The following is a 21,118-nucleotide window of genomic DNA, read 5'->3' on the forward strand; positions in this document are numbered from 1 at the left end:
CCGGCCGGGACAACAGGTTCTGTTCACAAGCAAAGTGCCGGAGACTGCAGCAGGGGCCCCGAGAGCCGGAATCTGTCCCATACTCAGTGCCGGTTTTGGCGTCAGTCTGCATCCTTCCCTCCATCTGCAAACACCACGCGTTCAGTCACTTCCGCACAGAAGCGCGCGCGCCGGCGTACCTGCTGCGTACCCAGTGCGCAAGCGCCAACCCAGGATCACCAGAGCGGGCACGTGGTTCCCCGTTTACTGACAACTTGACCCCTCCCACTCCGGCCTCTAAATTCCAGAAAAGCCATTGTACAGTACTGAGTCGGGGGCGGTCCTTGACTGGGGCTCGTCGTACCCGAGGCCCCGGGCCTTAAAACCCTAAGCCTCTGGTTGGCTTGCCCTCTTCTTTGCCTGTTACAAAAACAATGACAATGAGGCGATCGGAGTAATTTTTGGGGAACTACGCTGTTTTATCCACTCACACTTGTATCCTAGATACCTCTGGACTATAGCAAGTGTTTTCTCTGCGGGGGGTGTGCTGGCACTTGAGTCAGGCTAATGAAGGGGCACCCCCTAGTCTCGAAGGGGAGAGGGGCGGATCGCTAAGGAGTTGTTAATCAAGATGGCGTTAGTGGCCGGTGGGTTACGGGTATTGGGAGCAAGTCGAGGCTGGGGCCAGGCTGGCCTCTTTCTCCTGCGTCGGTTTGGGGTTCGGGGGTTGGCTATATCTGTGAGTATTTGGGACATCTGGGAGTTTTCCCCAGGAGGGAATAGGGATGCCAGAGCCATTTGCAGAGTGTGGGGTTCCTGCAAGGAGTGAAGGAAGGGCTGTCACAGAAGGGATAAGTTAGAACTACTTGGAGAGGACAGTCGGAGGAACAGCTTCCATTTCTTTGGGGGAGGAAAAGTGACACAACTCCTTTTGGGACGCCGAGAGACGGAGACAACTTGTAGAGAGGGAGGGGGGTTCTTTATTAGTTGCCATCCATATGCAGGGTGGGATGGCCGCTTGGAGGGACCTGGGAAGACGGTAAGACCTTTGCTTTGGGGGTTGGGGAATAAAAATAAAACTGCCTTAGTAAGGCATTTTGCTCTTAGTAAAGACCCCTCCCCTTCAAAGAAGAGAACAGAGAAATCTGGTCTCCCATCACTTTTTTTGTTTTCCCCCCTCTCTTTTAATAGTGCCCTGTACTTCTTTGCTCTTTTGCTGATTTTGGAATGACTTGCATAGCCCTCACAGGTGTGGTTCAGTGGTTTGAGTGCCAGCCTGCGGACCGAAGGGTCACTGGTTCGATTCCCACTCAGGCACCTGGGGTGCTGGCCAGGTCCCCACTTGGGGGCATGCCAGAGAGCCCTCTCTTTCTCCTTCTCACTAAAAATAAAGTAAATAAATAAAAAATCTTTAAAGTGAATTGCATTAAAAAAGTCGTTTGAACCTGTGTCCCCTAATCAGATGTCAGGGCAGTGACCTTGTCTGTTGCGGTCACACTACAGAGAAGATGACTAGAAAATATTCCTTGAATTAATAAGACGAGAGAAAAGGGGGGAGAGAGATCCACAGGGCACTTTGCCCACGTTTCTCCTTACTGGAAACCCCTGTGGGTTGTAGTAGAGCTATGAAGTAAAATCTCACAGAAAGTAGTTGTTTTGGTTATGAAGCTAGATCACATTTGTTCATATTCCTAATACATTGTTTTCCAGCTGTGTAGCCTTGGGCAAGGGTCTGCTGTTCTCTGCACCTAATTTCCCCCTCTGTAAAATGCTAGCAGTGGCACCTTGCAGGGTTGTTGGAAAATTAAATACGTAGGACGCCAAGAACTGAACCTGGCATTACAATAAGGGCAATAGGAATGTTAGCCACTTTTTAAAGTGAGGGTGGAGGGAAGGAGGGAGAAGAAATGTGACTTTGGGAGGGCCTGGATAGGTGAGGGCCCTGGAGGGAATCTGTCAAGATCTTGTGGGGTTGGGCCTGACCCTCTGACCCTCCAATCCAGAAGGAAGGGAAGCTGGAAGCTGTAGGTAGAAGCTCCAGATCGGAGGGGAAACAGGGGAGGAGGGTGAAGAGGACGGGGCCAGGATTGAGGGGAGGGGTCCTGGGAAGGGAAGGGTTGCTGGAGCTGGATGGGGTTAGGGAGGGCAGTCTCCTGCTGCAGAGCTGGTTTGCGTCGGCTCCGCCCTCTGCCCCGCCCCCCATCCTCTTTGGCTGATTTCAGTCCCAGGAGCCCATTGGCTGGGCCAGTGGGGCGGGAGGTGGGCAGGACTCGGACTGGAGTGGCGGAAAGGTCCTTTGTGACTGATTAAATCAACTTCTGGCCCGGTCACCCTGCTGCCCTTCCCTCTTGACTTCCCTCCTTTGTTTTTTTGGGGGGGAGTGGTGGAGGAGAGGAGGAGATGATCTCCCAGAGTCCTACTTTTTATACATGTATAGTATTTAAAAATTTATATATTTTTGGAGTCCTCGGTTTTCTTTCCCACGTTTATTTCTCCAACTTGTTCTTTTAAAATTAAAAATGATACTTTTGTGTTTTTGAATGGAGGGAAGGAATAGTAGCATTTAGTCAAAGAAGATTTTAGGCCAGGGGTGTCCTATAGAACTTCTCGTGATGGTGGAAGTATTCTATATCTGGGCTGTCCAGGACGGTAGCCCCCATCCACACGAGGCTACTGAGCACTCGGAATGTGGGTAGTGCCACTGAGGAACTGAAATTTCCACTTTACAGATGGTTTCCAACTTAAGATGTTTTGACTTGACTTTTCAGTTTTACAATGGTGTGAAAGTGATACACATTCATTGGAAACCTTGCTTTGAATTTCGATCTTTTCCCAGACTAGCAGTGTGCAGTGTGTTATTCTCGTGGTGCTGGGCAGAGGCCGTGGGCTACAGCTCCCACTCAGCTACGTGATTGTGAGGGCAAACAGCCACAGTGCACTGTGTGGCCAGCGTTTCTTGGATATTGTGTTTTTTGTTTTCGCATCTTATTGTATCTACAAAAGGCCCATCTGTGTCTTCTGCTTCTGGTGAGAGGAAAAGAAGACAATTACTCTTGAGATGAAATTCAAGGTAATTGCTCAGTTATAGGCCAATGTGAGTGTTCTGGGCACCAGTGAGGTAGGCTGTGATGTTCCATAGGTTAGAGTTTGTTTGTTTGTTCGTTTGTTTTTTGAGAGAGAGGGGACGGGAGAGGAGGGAGAAGGAGAAGGAGAGAAACATCTTATGGTTGTCTCTAGTCTGCACTCTGCTTGGGGACCGAACCAGAAACTTAGGCATGTGCCTTGACCAGGAATTGAACCGGTGACCTTCTGCTATACGGGATGACACCCAACCACCTGAGCCATTCTGGCCCGGGCAGTTTAGGTGTTTTATACATTTTTGATTTATGATATTTTCAACTTGTGATGGGTTTGTCAGTACTTAACCCCATTGTAAATCCAGGAGCATCTGTATTTCATTTAAAAAAAATTTTTTTATTGATTGATATGAGAGAGCAAGACATCGATTTGTTGTTCCAGCTATTTATGCATTCACTGGTCAATTATTGTATGTGCCCTAACTGGGGATTGAACCTGCCACCTTGACATATCAGGGAGATACTCTAACCACTTGAGCTATCTGGCCAGGACTGTATTTAATTTTGATGAATTTAAATTTAAATAGTCACAGCCTATCATATTGGATAGTACAGTTTTAGCTGAACAAGGTGGAGCCAGGAGACAGCCAGTGCCTTGAGGGAAAGTTGGGAGGTTGGGAGGCTGTGCTGGAGAGGACAGGTTGGGCCGTTGGGGCGGGCTGGGCTGGGAGGATTGGGGCGGGCTGGGCTGGGAGGATTGGGGCGGGCTGGGCTGGGAGGATTGCCGTTCTTCTCCCTGCCGGCTTGCCCTTCCTTTCACCTCGGAGGCGTTTGCCTGATTCTGACTCCCTTCCTTCCCCTCCAGTTGCTGGCGGGTGTATTAGTGCTCCAGGAAAAGAGAAGGAAGGAAAGCTGGTTTGTCAGGGTGTCCTGAGTCAGTGTCTCAACCAATACCCCAGGAAACAAATGGGACCTTGGCTGAGCCATTTCACTTCTCCGAGCATAGCAAGTGGATGTCTAGAATCCCTGCCCTGTTGGAAATCAGGCAGCACCCAGAGCTTGGTTTGTGCAAATTAGCAGTAATGTTATTTCTCTGACCCAGCTGTTTGGGCAGCCTGTCCAAGGGCTTCAGTGTCCTGTGCAATGTCTCCAAGTGGTAGGTGCCCAGTGTCTATTGTGGGATGAATGGACATGGTCATTATTGATCCGTGTGCATCCATCTCCCTTTTGGCTTGTGTCTTAAGGAGCCCGGCCTCTTTTCACATCCTGAAGCACTGTATAATTTATAGTACCCACTCATACATTTAATTCAGCTACACTGCAAGGTAGCTACTGGTAGTTTTCAGTCATTACAGGTGAGGAAACTGAGGCTCAGAGGGGAGAGGTGTAAATTTGGAGCCCTGGACTCCAAAGCCCAGTTCCTTTTCATAGTACCAGGCTGTCAGGAGGAGAGCACTGCGGCTTTGGCTTAGGTCTTGTAACTTCTAGCTCGCTCCAGGCTTCGCTGGCATCACCAACCTCTGCCCAGACCAGCTGGTAGGAATCTGGGTGACAGAGCTGGCTTCAGTCCTTTCCCTCGCTGCCTCAGCCCCACTGGCCATCTTCCCCATCCTGGGATAAGCCCCTGCTACCCAGAGGCCTCTGTGGCCATATATGGCCCTTCAGATGTCCGCTGACAGGATGACTGTCTCGGTTAACTGGCTCATCTGCAGTGCTGGGCCCCACCTTTCCATTTGGCCAAATGTAGCCCCTGTTCCATTTTCATCTCCCCTGGGCCTCAGTCCTTGTCCGGAGCGTCTGCCGGGGCCTGGCGTCACTCTTCAGTTTGAGGTGCAGCCAGTCCTTCTCCCCAGCTGCTCTTTGCCCCATCTTCCTCTTACGGCTTTCTTGATCCCAATCTCAACACCAGCCTCTATCTGTAAAATAGGGACCGTGGGAGAACCCCTTCAGAGAGATGTGAAGGAAAAAGAAAATTCTTCTTATGGTTCTTATGAAGCACTCACCGCAATATACAAGAAATGGCCGCCGTTATTCCCCAGGGACAGCAAGTCTGGGGTGTCCGTAACTGATGCTGGGAAAGGGTGGCCTCCCTCAGGAGTCCACAGCTCCAGTGCCTGGGAGAGCATAGTGCTGCTCAAGCCCCCTGGTCCCAGGTCCGTGAGGCCAGAGAGAGCCTGAATAGTCACATTCCCCGGCCTCCCCAACCAGCTCTGCTATGAGGTAAGGCCGCTGGGGAGGCCACTGACGTTTCTGAGCTGGAAGCATTTCGGGCTGTTGAGGGCAGAGTGCCTCAGACCCTAGGAGGGACCAGGTTTGGGTGGCCTTAGTGTCCCACATGCAGAGGGCTCGGTTAACTGGCTCATCCGCAGTGCTGGGCCCCACCTTCCTTACCAGCCTCCCCGGGCAGTAGTGGTCAGGCTGCCTCATTTCCATGCTGACGTCGTCACCGCTTGTGATCTCTGTGGTGTTGGACTAGTCACTTAACCCCTCTGGGCCTCGAGGCCACCTCTGTTTTACTGCCGTGCGATGATCGTTCCTGCCTCCCCTGGCTGCTGTGCGGGTTCACTGGGCACATAGGCAAAAAGGAAGCACACTGTGTGGCGCCCAGCCCATGGTTCGCCGCTGTGCTGCAGCCACCCTGGGCTCCAGGGAGCCCGGGTCCCAGGCTCTCTTCTCTTGCCTCAGAGCCTTTCTTGTTCCCAGGGACTGAAGTGTCCTTCTTCTGCCAGCCTTTGCCAGGGTCACCCCTACCTGTCCAGCAGTCCTCAGCTTCACCTCCCCCCCCAACCCCTTTTCCTCTAGGAAGCTTTTCCTCGTGCTCCACCTGATGCTGGTAGTGAAGGTTCCCCTGGAGCTATGGCAGGGTGTTATACCTACCTCACCACCATGCCTGCAGAGTAACAATTCTTATTTTATCCACAAGGGGACGCAGGGCCAGGGCCACTGTCTCCTGCCGGAAATGACATGGCTGGAAAGGGGCAAAGTCAGGATTCAAACACAGACGGTTTAGCTCTAGTGTCTCTCATCTTACCCTTCCCTGTGTTAGCCACTAAACAGTCTGCCTCTTCTGAGCTTGCCCCCATGTTGATTGTAACTCGTGTGTTCAGTGTTTGTCATCCATCCCTTCTACCATCTCCAGCCCCTCGGCTCAGGTGTGACTTGGAGCAAGTATTCAGGATCTACCTGTTTGACAACAGTTGTCAAATGCACCAGTCAGCTACTTGTATATACTGAGTATTCATATTACACTGGGCTGAGTGCTCTACACCATCGACTCATTAATCCTCATGCCCACCTGTGAAGTCGGTGCTCAGACCGTCTTCCGTGTACGTGTGAGGAAACCGAGGCTCAGGGAGCTTTAGTTGCACAGCCAGGGGATGTGGTCTGCTCAAGTCCACGCCCTTAATCTTGGTGCCTGGGGGAGCGGCTCCACAAGGGGCCACCTTAACATCGACCTGCTGGGCAGATGAGGCCATCCAGAGCAGGTGTCCCAGTTTCCTCTGTTGTGGGAGAGGATGTGGCTTCAGGGCTTTGTGTAAATCTGTGTAGCCTCTGCCACTGTAAGTCACTGGCCACCAGGACAAACCCACCCCCTCACCAAAAACAAAAGAAAAAGTGGGTGGAGTCGCATCCTTCCCCTGCAGGCATTTACCACCCACTCCCACAGTGGAGCATTTCCTCAAGACCAGCGTCTGCTGGGCCTTTCAGGGAGTTCACTGAATCAGGACAGAGCCCTGGGGTGGCCTAGGGGAGACTGGGCTGCCAAGGCTTAACCCCAGCGTGTGGGGTGCACCGCAGCGCCCTCAGTAGCTCTTGAGCCGCTATACGCAGACAGTCCTATCCTGACGTCCTTGCTTGTTCTGAGCCCGGAAATCCTACCATCCGGACTCCTGCCTGCCTCTGGACCACCCTCTTAGAGGGTTGGAGCCCCTGTTCCATTTTCATCTCCCCTGGGCCTCAGTCCTTGTCCGGAGCGTCTGCCGGGGCCTGGCGTCACTCTTCAGTTTGAGGTGCAGCCAGTCCTTCTCCCCAGCTGCTCTTTGCCCCATCTTCCTCTTACGGTGCCAGTTATTTCCCTTTTTTCCCACATCCTAATCTTCTAGGTTTTTGTTTTTCCCTTTCTACCAGTTTTCAGGCACATAGTATGTCCCATGCCTGTACTGAACCTTTGTGTGCCTCATCTTAGGAACTTCTCACAGCAGCGGTCTGCAGCCTTTTTCCAGAGGGGAAATTCAAAGAGACCGTCTCTAGCAGAGGGCCACACAGTGAGCTAAGAAATTGGAACCCAGGCCAGTGGGACTCCAAAGCCTGTGAATGTAACCATTCATTCATCCGTTTGTTCAGTAATTGCCTGTTGAGTGCCTGCTCTGTAATCGACCTGGACATAATCCCTGCCTTCCGGGAGCTTGTGATGTGTGTGGGAGACAGACACAACACAAAAGGATCCTTTAGGTGGATGGACAGGTCTGGCTGTGTGAGTGCTCAGAGGTGTGAGTGCTCAGGGGGAAGTGCAGCCTGCTGAGTTTAGCTTCTTCCCTTGCAGGTGGAAGGGAGTCTGCCGTGATGTGAGGCCTGGACCTGCCCTGCTGCTGGGCGTGTAATTTCCTCTGTTTCCTCACAACTATAATTGCAGATAAACATGCACGTGTTCACGCTCCCCCCTGGAACCTTGGATGGCTTCTTCACTGTAATTAAAGGAGAGAAGGAGGGGGAACACACTTGAGCACCCATGTGTGAGGTCCAGCTCATGGCAAACTCAGTGATTCTGTAGCCCCTGTTGGAAGTGAAGCCACCATTATGAGCTAAAAGGAAGCTGGCGACCACTGGGAAGTACAGATGTAGACGTGTGGAAACCTGGCCAGCCATGGCAGCTGGGGTAGGAGCATGGGTTTTGGGCCATGCCCAAGTTTGAAGCCAGTCCTGACGGACTTAGTTTTAGTTCTGTGGCCCAATGCAGGTTATTTTACCTCCCTGAACCATAGTGTTCTCATCTACCCAAGGGCAATAGTAAGATTGTGCATGCAGAGCTCAGCCTGGCACTCAGCAAGTGCTTAATCAGGGGGCACTGTTGCAACACTGAGACCAGTTCAAGGTTAGCTCAAGAGTTAAGACATTGAATTGGTTCACAGTCGGCCACACCTGGAGGCTTCCCATGGGCTTGCCCTATCAGGGCTCCTCTGATCGAAGCAGGTGTGATGCTCCCCACAGAACAACTCCAGCCGTTCCGAGCTCCTGCCACGTTCCGCAGGGGACACGCCATTCCTCACATTTTGCCTTTTGCGTATTCTGTTCTCCTGTCATCGAATGCTCTTTTCTTGACTCCTAGATATCTTCCAGGCCTCAGCTCTCATGCCACTGTCTCAGAGAGGCCTTACCCCCTTTCCACTCTACTCTGTGGAGCCCCATGGCTTCTCCTAGGAAAATATGACTCACCGTCATTGGTACTTGTTCAGCATCTTTCATTCTGGCAGCAGGGACAGATGTCTTGTGTCTCTTAGGTCCCCAGAACCTAGCACAGGGCTTGGAATAAAGCAGGTGCTCAAATATTTATTGAGTGATTCAGGCTGGGCTTGTCGGGGGAGCTAGGCCGGGCATGGAGAGGGCACTGATGCATGTGGGGCCGTTGGCCAGGTGATGGGGGAAGAGGTAGAAAAGAGATGAGAGCAGTGATATGTGGTAGAAATCATAATTTTTTTTGACCATTTACTGTATGACTTACAAATCGTCTGTTCACATTTACAAATCGTCTGTTCACATTTTACGTGTGCGATCTCATTTTAGCCTTGCAACATTTCCATGAGTGTTCTCCATTTCATGGATGAGAAAAAAGGACTTGGGAAGGGGAAGTCATTTTCCCATAGTCACCCAACAAAGGATTTGAACCCAGGCAGACTGACTCTTAAGCACTCACAGACTTAGCTCTGTACCAGGTGGCCTCCCTGCTGGGTACGGGGGTCAGTAAAGAGCCCATCCAGCTGACTCGAGGGCTCTGTGAAGAGGTGCCTGTGCCTGTGGTAGCAGGGGGAGATGGAGAGACGGGGTCCCTGAGGCCAGACTGGGGAGGCCTTGAGTGCTGGGGTGAAGTTTGGGCCTCTCATAATAGTAATAGCTGCCAGTTCTTGAGCTGCCTGCCACTTTTTTGAGATTTTTAAACTTTACAACAACCCTGTGGGATATATGTTGTCTTTACCCCAATTGGATGAGGAACTGAGACACAAAGACGTTCTAGTAACTTGCCCGAGGTTACGCAACAGGAAAGTGGTGAAGCTGGAATTCACACCCTGTGTGTCAGGCCCCAGAGTCCACCTGGGCCGTGGCAGCTTAACCACCAGGCCATACTGCCTGTCCCATGGGGTTGAGCCAGTGGGAACTCGAGTGCTGCTCCTGACTCAGGTGTCTGCCCTCCCCTCCCAGCACCCCAAGAGGCAGCAGCAGCAGCACTTCTCATCCCTGGACGACAAGCCTCAGTTCCCAGGGGCCTCGGCGGAGTTCATCGACAAGCTGGAATTCATCCAGCCCAATGTCATCTCTGGGATCCCCATCTACCGCGTCATGGATCGGCAGGGCCAGATCATCAACCCCAGCGAGGATCCCCATGTGAGAGGCCACCTCCTTCACCCCCTGCCTCCCATGCCCAGGCCCCTTGCCCGTGTCCTCTCTGGTCCCAATGGCCTTAAGTCTCTCTCTGCCTCCATATGCAGCTGCCGCAGGAGAAGGTACTCAAGTTCTACAAGAGCATGACGCTGCTCAACACCATGGACCGCATCCTCTATGAGTCCCAGCGGCAGGTGCGTGCGGACAATCTGGGGAGGGGAGCTTGGGATCACCTGAGGTCCCTCTACCTGTGTGTGGGCCAGAAGATAGCTCCCAAGGAGGAAAGAGTGGAATGGAGACCCTTTGTCTCGGGGTCCTTAGAGCTCTTGGGGCACTGGAGAGAGAATGTGGGAAGGGCCCTGCCCAGGGGCAGGAGGACGGACCATATCACTGAAAACCCTTAGTGTGGGCTGAGCTGGGGCTTAGCTGTGAAGGGAGAGGGCAGGTAGGGGTCATGAAGGCCCTTCTTCTTGGGAGCTCACTGTCCTGAGAAGAGGGTGCTCATGTCAAACGCTGTGATCCTCAGTAGACAGATAACCAATCAAAGGAGGAAATATATTGATTCAAGTAACTGCAAGTTCAGAGGGCCCTGTTTTCGTGCAAGCTGTCTGGGGGCTTGAAAGATGTCACCAGATGTCTTTTTCTCTCTGAGTGTCTTTCCTCCTCACCTTTGCCTTGGCTTCCTTCATTCTCAAGCCGCTGTGGTCTCTGGAAGCTCCAGGCTCAGGGAGAGGTGGCCGAGAAAGGGTTCAGGGTACGACTGAAGTCCTCATCTGCCACTTTCTGGCTTTGTGGCCCTGGGAAAGCTGTTTGACCTCTGAGTGCTTCCGTTTTCTGGTCTGCATGGGGTCGCCATGAGGATTGATGGTGACATATGTAATGGCTTTAGGGACAGTGAACCTGGCATTTTGTCAGCCCATGATAAATATTAGCTCTTGCCATGACCCTACCAACCTTGCAGTAATTAAACTGTCTCCTTAGTGGTGAAAAGAAATTGGTCCCTAATATCCCAGCAGAAGCCCCAGGGCTGATACTCGTTGGCCAGGCTTTGATCACAGACCCCTCCCAGAATCATCCCGTGACAGTCCAGGCTGGGGCCATGTGCCGCTTCGCAGGGACTGGGGGGGTGGAGTAGTGGACCGAGAGCAGGGGTGCCGGGGTTTCTGTTAGAAAAGGGGAGAATATTGGGCAGGCGGGTCCTCACATGGGGGTGGGCTTGGAAATTTGCATTTGCAGCCCCCAGGTGACAGGACTGAGCAGATCGTACAGGCAGCCTGCTCCCGGACTCTCTAGCTCACAGGGAATACTCCGCATGGGCTTTCCGAGTCATGGTAATGTCTCCACCCTGCCCAGCAACTTGATTTGACTCCCATGTCCACAGGATCACGCCTGGCCCTTCTGTCTGCCCTGTCTCCTGTTCCTCTGTGGCCTTGGCAGTCCACTTCCCTCTCCGCAGCCTCAGCACAAGGCCAGGCCATCTTCCCCTCCTCACACGTGCCTGGGCTCCCTCCTGCCCCTGCATTGGCTGCACAAACGGGGCTTTGGAATCCCACGGATGTGGATCCAGTCACAGCTATGAATTTGGACAGGAGATTTTTCTGGTCTTTGTCTCAGTTTCTTCAGTATATTAAAAAAATGATAACAAGAGAACCCACCCTACAGGGTCAGGGTAGGAATTCTGTGAGAACCAGCACGTAAGGCCCCTTGCCTGTCAGCCAACACGGGAGGCCCTCAAGGAGATCAACTCATCCATCAAGGTCCATCTTGTTAGCTAGGATTACTTTCACCTACGGTAACAGATCTCCCTGAATCCTCCCCACTGAAAAAATCCTAACAAAAACAAGCAGTATCTTCAACAGATTAATAGTTGGGTTTTTTTTGGTTTTTGTTTTTGTTTTTTTTACCATGCATAAAAGAAATCTGGAAACAGGTGGTTTGGGGTGGGTATGGTGGCACCATGGTGTCATTGGATACCCAGTGTTGGCTTCTAGCCTTGAAGGCCCCTCATGAACCTAATGGCTGCTGGGGCTGCCTCCATCACATCCTCATTCCAGGCAAGAAGTAGAAGGAAGGTGGAAGGTCAGACATGGCATATTCCAGGTATCTCCCACAGCCGATTTTATAGAACTTTCCAGGTAGTCCCAATAATATCTCATATTTCATGGGTCACTCCTAGGTACGAGGGAGAATGACAAATGTAGTGTTTCAGTCTAGGCAGTTGCTACCTGCGGTGGAATGAGATCTGCTTTAGCAAAGAGAAAGAGGGATAGGATACTGGGTGGCAGCCAGTGACCTTGGCTGGGAACCCAGGTACTGTTTGCTCGGGGGGGCCCCCCTAAGGCTATTCCCCTTGCCAGTCCCACAGCCCTGCCAGATGCTCAGCACCCGGCATCCACCCACTCACTAGGCTCTGGGAGGTCAATTAACTTTTAATTGTCTCCCCACTTAGAAGAAAGCATTATTCATCTGGTTCCCCCGCTGTGATAGAGAGCTGGGCCTGTGGAACGCATGCCGACTGTGCAGAGGGCACCCGCAGGTGCCAGTTCGGGGCCCCCTGTTTCACCTGACGTGTAGTCTTGGGGAGCTCATTTCTGTCTCTACGCCAGGCGCTCCCCAGCTCTCCAACCAGACTTCGCCTCTTAGCCCCAGATCTGCTTGGCTTCTCACCCTGATGTCTTACACCAGATTCAGCCTGCCCGAACTTGGCCTCTGCATCTTCTTCCCAGACCCACTCCTCTTCTTCCCTTAGGCCAGTTCTCAGTGAAAGGTGCTGCCAGCTGCCCATTTGCCCAAACCTGAGACCTGCACTTCATTTCTGTCTCCTTCCCCTTTGCTATCACTTTCTCTTTCACTCTGCCCCTAGGTATTTATTTATTTATTAATCCCCCCCCTCCCATCTCTGTCGCTAGGTATTCAGTTAGAAATCCGTTCTGCTCAGTGGCACCAATGTGGTTGAGTTGGTTTCCTTCATGTGCTTGTTGCCTCCTATTTAAAGATGGCTGCCACAGGCCCAGGCGTCCCAGCTGTGTGCCAGGCAGGAAGAAAGGCGGAGAGGGCTGGCACCGGCTGCAGGGGGTTTTTATTCCCTTAAGTCAGAAAGCAAAATCTTTGCTTCTCAGCCTTTTGGCTCAGATCAAGTATAGTATCTGTGCTTATAGTATAATATCTGATGCATCCTCTTTCCGAGGACATTCTATTAAATGGATTTTTGGAGCTGGGAGATGGAACAGGAGCTTGCTCCGTCCTTTCCATGCATCCACCAAGTACTGTAGTACTTCTGGGAATGGTGCATTAACAAGAAAAAAAATAGCAAAATCAGACTTCCATTTAAGTCTCTGGCTAGACCTGTGTCCTACAAGGGAGGCTGGGAACCTAACATTTGGTTTTCCCAGGCTATGGGTTTGGGCACTGGTATAGCCAGCCAGGAAAGTATGCCACTCTCTGGTACTGCTGACTGCTACTGCTTTTTAAAAAAAAATTAATTTTTTGCCCCGGCTGGTGTGGCTCAGTGGATTGAGCTCTGGCCTGCGAATCAAAGGGTCATTGGTTCGATTCCCAGTTGGGGCATAAGCCTGGGTTGTGGGCCAAGTCCTCAGTGGGCGGCATGTGAGGGGCAACCACACACTGATGTTTCTCTCCCTCTCTTTCTCCCTCCCTTCCCCTCTCCAAAAAAGTAAATTAAATAAAATATTTAAAAATTTAATTTTTAAAAAATTTTATTTTTCAATTATAGTTGACATTCCGTGTTATTTTACATTAGTTTCAGGTGTATAGCATAGTGGTTAGACAAATACATAATTTGCAAAGTGATGGCCCCAATAATTCAAGTACCCACCTGGCACCGTACATAGATGCTAAGATACTGACTCTGTTCCCTGTGCTGTAGTCTCTGTCCCCATGACTGTTTTATAACTACCGATTTGTACTTTTATTTTATTTTTTTAGTTATTGATATTTAGAGAGAGAAGAGGAAAGAGACTGATTTGTTGTTCCACGTATTGACACATTCATTGGTTGCTCCTTCTTTGTGCTTGACAGGGAATTGAACCTACAACCTTGGCGTATTGGGATGACACTCTAACCAACTGAGCCACACCGGTCAGGGCTGTACCACATCTTCTTTTTCCACTCATCTATTGATGGGTACTTGGGTTGCTTCCGTATCTTGGCTATTGTAAATAAAAAATAGGGAATGCTTCGTGAATTTGCATGTCATCTTTGTGTAGAGGCCATGTTAATCTTCTTTGTATCATTCCGGTTTTAGTACATGTACTGCCAAAGTGAGCACGCTGTTTTTTAAGGCTGTCAACCATCCACTCCTCTCCCTGCCTGTCGGCACTACCAGGCCAGGCCACCATCCTTCTTGTGTGGCTTGCTGTACTCAAGTCTTGTTTCTTATATCCCTTTCCCACATAGCAGCCTGAGAGACATTTCAAAAACATCACTCTCCAAAGAGAGTTGTGGGCAGGTTACCACTGTTCTCCAGGTAAAGTTCAGATGTCTCATTCCCTGCAGTACATGGGCTCTGCCTTTCTCCTGCCTTCTCCTTCACCCCTCCCACTTCATGTCCCATCCCTTCCAGCCTCTTGGCCTTTATCATTCTCTCTGTCTGGAAACCTCCATCCACCCCTACCTTCACTCAGCTTAGCCATTGCTCCCTGGTGCCCCTCCATGTTGGGCAGCACGTCCTTGCAGCTCTGGTGACACAGCCCCCTCGCCCTGACTCTCACCAGTCTGGCAGGTCCTCCATGAAGTCAGAAACTCCAGCGTGGCCTGGCCCAGAGCAGCCTTCAGGAACTCTCTGCTGCTCGGTGGAGCCGTCAGAAATTGGTCGCTATTTGTGTGGTTTTTACTGGTTGCTCAGCATAATCGAGCCTGGGCTTCTGGGCTCCCCTCTACCCACAGGGCCGGATCTCCTTCTACATGACTAACTATGGTGAGGAGGGGACTCACGTGGGGAGTGCGGCCGCCCTGGACAACACGGACCTGGTGTTTGGCCAGTACCGGGAGGCAGGTACGTGTGCGCAGGTACTGGCCCTGTGGAGCACATGCCAGAGGCCTGGGTTTGCGGTCCCCATCGAGGTGGGAGTCCCTCCTGGTATGCAGGTTAGGCCCACATTAGTTACCCTGCGTGCTCTTTGAAGAGTGACATCATGGCAGCGAGCTCCCAGGAGCTGGATGAAGGACTTTGCAAGTAAGAAAGAGCCAAGCCAGGTACAGGAGTTCGGAGGGCATGGGCTTCCCCTCTGTGGAGGGTGGGCACTGTTGTTAAGAGCCTTTTCTCCTAACCAGTCCATGGCTACCAGCTGTCAGATTTGGGGCAAATCACTCCCTGTCTCTGAATGTCAGTTTTCTCCAGAATCAAGATGATGATGATGGTATTGTAATCTCTGTGCTGTGAGGTTGCTGGGGTTGTGCCGTGAGGGCAGGCCTAGCTGCAGGTGTGGCAGGTACTGTGGGCCCCCATCCGCACAGCGGGAGCTCTGCTGGCCTCTCTCCAGGCGCCGTAGCCTTCAGGGAGCAGAAGCAAATGGAAGAGTGTGACAGGTTCCAGTCACGGAGCTGGCTCACTTCTTAAGTGCAGAGAAGGAAGGATCAAAGACTAGGACTGAAGAAAATCAATGTGTGTAAAAGAATGACTAGGGTGAAGAAGACAGCCCAGAGAGGTGAGGGGGTGGTTCCAGACTGGTTGCTGGTATGGGGGCCTTGCAAAGGAGCCTCCCTGTGCGGGGGCCAGGGAGGCAAATCTTGAGTCTTCCTCTTAGGTACTTCAAGACCGTGGGCAAGTTGCTTAACTGCTCCTCAGTTGCTTAACATGGCTCTCGAGGGGTTTCATGGCCTAGGTGATGCAAAGCCGTTAGTGCAGGATCTGGTGAGGGGTAAGCACTCAGTGTCAGAGGTGATGTGACTGGGCCTATCGTCCTGGGACAGCTCTTTAGGAGGGAGGCTGGCTGGGCAGAGCCCTCCCTGGACCAGTATGCTGTTCTGGTCTACTCTTGGACTGTCTACTCCCTTCTGTGCTGCACCAGACCCTCCACCCCACACGCTCTAGGAGGACAGATGCCCTCTGATCGTCTGTGGTTCAGCATCAATAGCAAAAAAGGTTTCCCCAGACACTGGGACACACGTCAGGCCCTGCCAGGTTTGCTGAGTGCCTCCTGCCTGTTTTGCCGAAGGGGTCTCTGGCGAGGGCTCCAGGCAGGGCCAGGTGAGGGCCCTGGAATCCTGATGGCACCTGGGCAGTCCACACAGGGCCGTTTGGACCCTAGCTGCCCTATAAGAGGAGCCCTCCGGCACCGCAGGCCAGCACACAGCTCTGCATCTGGGTAGCCGCTGAGGGCACTTGTGCCGGGTGAGGTGAGGTAGATCCTGTGCCCCATCCTCGACTCTCTCTCTCCCCGCTGTGGAATGGGGAGAACAGGGGACTCAACAAGCGGGTCGTGCCTGGGTTGTGCTGCCTCCAGGAACCTCCTGCCAGCCAGGTAAGAGCCTAGTGGTGCGCTTCTCTTTGATGGTGGTAGGTGGGCATCCACCAGAGATTTTGTTTGAAGAAGGTTTTAATGCCATAAATAGGTTTGAACATTTTTCTCCTTAGTCCAGAAGTTGTGAGTCCCTACTTTTATTAGGTTCATATGATGATTTTTGAAAGTAATTGAATTAGCTGTAACACTTATAATTTAGGTAGTTTTTCTCTCTTTCTCTCTCTCTCTCTCTTTTTTTTTTTTTAAGCAAGCAAGGTTTTTTCTTTTGAAAAACTGGATGATTTAGCCTCCCTGGATAGCCATCAGTGGTCTCGACAGTGGCCTCCCTCTTGAGACAGTCCTGTGCTTGCTGGTCTGCCCACCTGGTTCCTGCACCTGCTGGTCCCCTAAGCATCCCAATATGCTTCTCTTGGTCTCATCCAGCTCCCTTACTGTACAAAGAGGGAATTGGGAGCCCAGCCAGGAAGGGCCTTGTCCTGGGACGCCCATGGAGTTGGTCTGCACCTCTGGACCCTCCTCCCCTAATACCTGCTGCTTCCTCCCCTCACAGGCGTATTGATGTATCGGGACTACCCCCTGGAACAGTTCATGGCCCAGTGCTATGGCAACGTGAATGACCCGGGCAAGGGGCGCCAGATGCCCGTTCACTATGGCTGCAAGGAGCGTCACTTTGTCACCATTTCCTCTCCACTGGCCACACAGATTCCTCAGGGTGAGGACGCATGTCTTGGGCCCGGACCACATAGACCAGTGCCGTACTCCTGAGGAGGGCCCAGCCCTTCTCCGTCCCAGGGAACTTCTTGGTTGGTGACATGGTCAGAGTCAGAGCCCTGGTCTGGCCTCCAGTCTTTCAAGACCCCTCTTGTCTGGGACCCGTCAGGGGAGGGCTGTGGTGGTGTCCTCACCCATTTGGCAGGCTTGAGCCAGCAGGATCACATTCTTGGTTTCCGAAACTTGTGCCCACCCCTTTTGTCTGCACACAAACATAGCCTACTGCATGTGATGGAGCATGTGCCTGGTTCCTTGCTAACGGTCACCTGGCCGGTGGTGAGAAAAGCAGGTCTCAAATCATGGACTATGGCTACAGAGCCTGGGTTCTTGCTCCCAACCCTGCTTTGCTTCAGTCCTGGAGTCCAGCTCCCCTACAGCTTACTCTGGAGGCCCACAGTGCTTAGAGCAGTTGGTGTGGCTTCTGTCAAAGGTGACTGCTTGGGAAGCAGAGCGTGGGGGCCGTGGAAATGGACCGCTCTCCCTACCCTCTGGGGCCTGCCCTTGGTCAAGGGTCAGTCTGGGCTTCAGCTTTTTCTGCCTGGGGCAACTCCAGGTACATGAGTTGCTGTGTCTGCTGGGGTAGCAGAGTGCCTGGTACATCGCAAGGCCCCATGCACATTTGCTCATATCATTCTGTTTGGAAAAAAAGGAGTGAGTGGTTCATGTCTCTGAGGTGGGAGGTGGGCAGGGCAGCCTTCTAGGTGGAGGTGGCATTTTTGCTGAAGGTAGGTCAGATTTCCATAAGGTGGGGCCCTGGCCCTCACCTTCCTTTTGGGTGATCATTCATTCACTCAGTTCCAAATATACGGAGTCCCTGCTATGTGGGCACCATTTCCAGGTACAGTGAACAAGAGACAAAGCCCTCAGCCCTCCTTGTGCTGACATGGATTAGGGGAGAGAGACAGTAAATGAGATGAAGACGTGACCCGTGGATCACGTCAGAGGTTGATAAGTCCTGTAGGGAGATACGAGGCTGGGAGGGAGTGAGGTGTGATGGCGAAGGTGGGGCCACAGGTCAGTGCAGACCAGGAAGAGGGGCGGGGGAGCCGGCAGGAATCTTGAGGTGGGGGCTGCCTGCTGTGTTTGCGGTGCTTGAGCTGCAGGGAGGAGCCCAGTGGGGCCGCTGTGGATGGGGGTGGAGGGTATCGGTCAGAGAGCTGTGGGAGGGTGCAGATCTTCGGGGCTCGGGGCCTTTGGCTTTAACCCAGAGGGAATGGGTATTGCGGGGGCCGTGGGGGAGGGGGAGTGGTCAGCTGTGCAATGACTTGGCCTGGCTCATCATTGAACAGTCCTCTGGCTGCCCCAAGAGTAACGGGGGGGCCTAGCTTGGCCAGTGAGGTGAAGGAGATGGGGAGAAGGGGTCAGATTCTGCCTCTGTTTAGAAGGTGGCATAGGTGCGGGCATGACAGAGTTTGGAGTCAAAGATGGTGCTGGCGTTTCGGGCCTGAGGGGTTGGAAGGATGGAGCTGCAGTCAGCTGAGGGGAGAAGACGGGCTGGGGCAGGTTATGGAGGGGCTCTTGGGATATCAGGTGTTTTCTGTCCCCTCAGCCTGGTGACAGCCAGCCTGAATCCCGGAGCCTGGGGCTGGGGGTGAGGGGGGTGTGTGTCTGTGTCTGTGTCTTGTGAGAGGGAGAGAGGTGAGCACGCGTGGGGCTCTGCTCCTGCTCACCACACTCTCACTGTCCGCAGCGGTGGGGGCGGCCTACGCAGCCAAGCGGGCCAATGCCAACAGGATCGTCATCTGTTACTTCGGTGAGGGGGCAGCCAGTGAGGGGGATGCCCACGCTGGCTTCAACTTCGCTGCTACCCTTGAGTGCCCCATCATCTTCTTCTGCCGGAACAATGGCTATGCCGTCTCCACACCCACCTCCGAGCAGTACCGCGGGGATGGCATCGGTATGGGCCAGTATCGTCTCTTCCTCTCCCTTCCTGCCACCCGGCCCTCCTGGTCTCTTCCTGCAGCGTCTTGGCACCAGGGAGGTTGCAGGAGACAGCGGATGGAGCACTGCTCTGTTTGCTCTCCTCTCCCCTCCCTTTCTTCCCTCTCCCATTCTCTGCTCATTGTCCTTGTCTGAGCCATGGAGTCTGAGCTGCCTTTCTCTGTCCCCACAGCGGCTCGAGGCCCCGGGTACGGCATCATGTCGATCCGTGTGGATGGCAATGACGTGTTTGCTGTGTACAATGCCACCAAGGAGGCCCGGCGACGGGCTGTGGCAGAGAATCAGCCCTTCCTCATTGAGGCCATGACCTATAGGTGCCTGCCCCTCCCCCTCCCACCAGCCTTGACAGCCACCATCTTCACCATCTTCCCTACATTCATCACTGGGATCCCTAAAGCCTGACCCCATCACTCCATGTTACAATACCCTTCCTTGTCCATGGCCCTCCCCCTGGGCAGGATCGGGCACCACAGCACCAGTGATGACAGCTCAGCGTACCGTTCAGTGGACGAGGTCAATTACTGGGACAAGCAGGACCACCCAATCTCCCGTCTGAGGCACTACATGCAGAGCCGCGGCTGGTGGGACGATGAGCAGGAGAAGGCCTGGAGGAAGCAGTCACGCAAGAAGGTGAGGGCCTCCTCCTGTTGGAGACCAACATCCCAGGGGCATGTCCTGAGGTGGAACATCATGGGGAACCCTGGAAGGGTGGGGGCTGGGATTTGGGGGGACATTGAACTGGGACACTCAGGGCATGCCCCAGTGATGTCTCAGAGTTTGGCCTGTGGAGCCAGGCTGCCTGGGCACATGCACCTCGGCCGTGTCCTAGCTGTGTCCTTGGCATGAAGGATCCTGGGGTACCCGCTTCAGAAGGTTGGGGATGAGGTGACTTAATCCACATGTGGTCTGAGTGTCCTGCCCATAGCCAGTCTGTTGTCCTCCCTGTCCCAGGTTGTCAGCAGCCAGAGGCCATGCAGACCAGTGGTGAGGGCAGAGCCGGGCCTCAGGCAGCACTGTGCATCCGGCTTTGCCCCCAGCCACGGTCATGGGCAGAGCCCTTCTCTGTGCCTTGGTTTCCTTGTCTCTAAGCTGCCCGTTCCTTAGGGCTGCTGAGTCTGAAACCATTCCACAGCCTTAGTCATAGTGAAGGATGGAGATGCTGGGATCAGGGGGCGTTGATGGGGATGTTATTGTCACCACTGCGATGGTGATTGTCTCTGTTGTCCGGATGGGAACCCACGGGCTCAAGGGGATTAATGCCTCACTGAGGTCCCACAGGGAGGAAGGAGGAAGGGTCCTGGGTGGGAGGCCGGCTGCTTGCCCACAGTTCCTTGTCTCCCAGGTGATGGAGGCCTTTGAGGAGGCCGAGCGGAAGCTGAAACCCAATCCCAGCCTGCTCTTCTCTGATGTGTATCAGGAGATGCCTGCCCAGCTCCGCAAGCAGCAAGAGTCCCTGGCCCGTCACCTCCAGACCTATGGCGAGCATTACCCCCTGGACCACTTTGAGAAGTGATCAGTGCTTGCCCCACCCTAACCCACCCCACCCCACCCATCTCAGGAACCCTGAGAGGCAGCCCCAGACTGAGGGTTGGAGAGAGCTGGCTGCCAGCTCCCTTCAAGATACTCAGGGCAGAGCTGAGATGATAAGGGGCGGGGCTTCCGCTCACCCTCTTCCTCTAGGCTATTATATTTTGGGGGGTCCCGTCAGCCCCCTTTTTGTGGTTATAGTGCTTTTTCCCAGGGGCCAGCCAAGAGTGCCTCCAGGACTGGAAGCCCCTCTGGGCTGGGGGCAGGCACGGCAGGTCAGCCTGTGGGACTTAAAGTGAGAGGTAGGCAGCAGGCATTGAATAAACTGTCTCTGCATTTGGCGCTCTGCTACATTTGGTCTGTTTCCTGGAGTTTTGGAGGTAGGAGGAGAGTCCTGCCTGAGTGGTTTGCAACTCCGCCCCTTCAGTTAGATGGGTAAGACCAGGAGCGTTGAGATAGCTACTTCCCCTAGAAACTTGCGCAAACTGGAGGGCCAGCTTCAGCAGGCATGTTGGGGGTGGAGATGTTCCAGAGATGGACTCCTCCTCTCCCATGGAATGAGGCAAACCTGGTGTCCAGCAAGGCAGCCCGGAAGCTGTTGGAGCTGGCCCTGTCTATGAGAATGGGGAGGGTGTCGTATAAATGGCAGGGTGTGCAGGGTATAGTTGGCTGAACTCTGTTCTTGTAAACTTCTCTGGGGCCCCCCAGGCGCAAAGACAATTCCAGGCCTCAGGATGGAGAGTGCAT

The 21,118-nt window shown here is 53.2% G+C and overlaps 1 protein-coding gene and 2 non-coding genes across 3 annotated transcripts; 2 read left to right on the top strand and 1 right to left on the bottom strand.

The window, feature by feature from the left end:
• Nucleotides 1–568: 568 nt before the first annotated feature.
• Nucleotides 569–20,713, top strand: BCKDHA (branched chain keto acid dehydrogenase E1 subunit alpha). Its single transcript, XM_054582198.1, has 9 exons — nt 569–718; nt 9,471–9,653; nt 9,758–9,844; nt 14,556–14,664; nt 16,683–16,844; nt 18,594–18,800; nt 19,017–19,158; nt 19,303–19,474; nt 20,187–20,713. Exons 1-9 carry the CDS (start codon nt 611–613, stop codon nt 20,355–20,357), a joined length of 1,341 nt encoding a protein of 446 aa, XP_054438173.1. The 5' UTR covers nt 569–610; the 3' UTR covers nt 20,358–20,713.
• LOC129077698 (U2 spliceosomal RNA) lies at nt 12,758–12,947 on the top strand. Its single transcript, XR_008529888.1, has one exon. It is a non-coding gene; the product is annotated as a U2 spliceosomal RNA (small nuclear RNA).
• On the bottom strand, nt 13,832–13,938 carry LOC129077706 (U6 spliceosomal RNA). Its single transcript, XR_008529889.1, has one exon. It is a non-coding gene; the product is annotated as a U6 spliceosomal RNA (small nuclear RNA).
• Nucleotides 20,714–21,118: the final 405 nt, after the last annotated feature.

Source organism: Pteronotus mesoamericanus, unplaced genomic scaffold, assembly GCF_021234165.1.
Source record: "Pteronotus mesoamericanus isolate MK-2021 breed Mesoamerican mustached bat unplaced genomic scaffold, CSHL_Meso_final contig_1176, whole genome shotgun sequence".
In the NCBI taxonomy this organism is placed as follows: domain Eukaryota; kingdom Metazoa; phylum Chordata; class Mammalia; order Chiroptera; family Mormoopidae; genus Pteronotus; species Pteronotus mesoamericanus.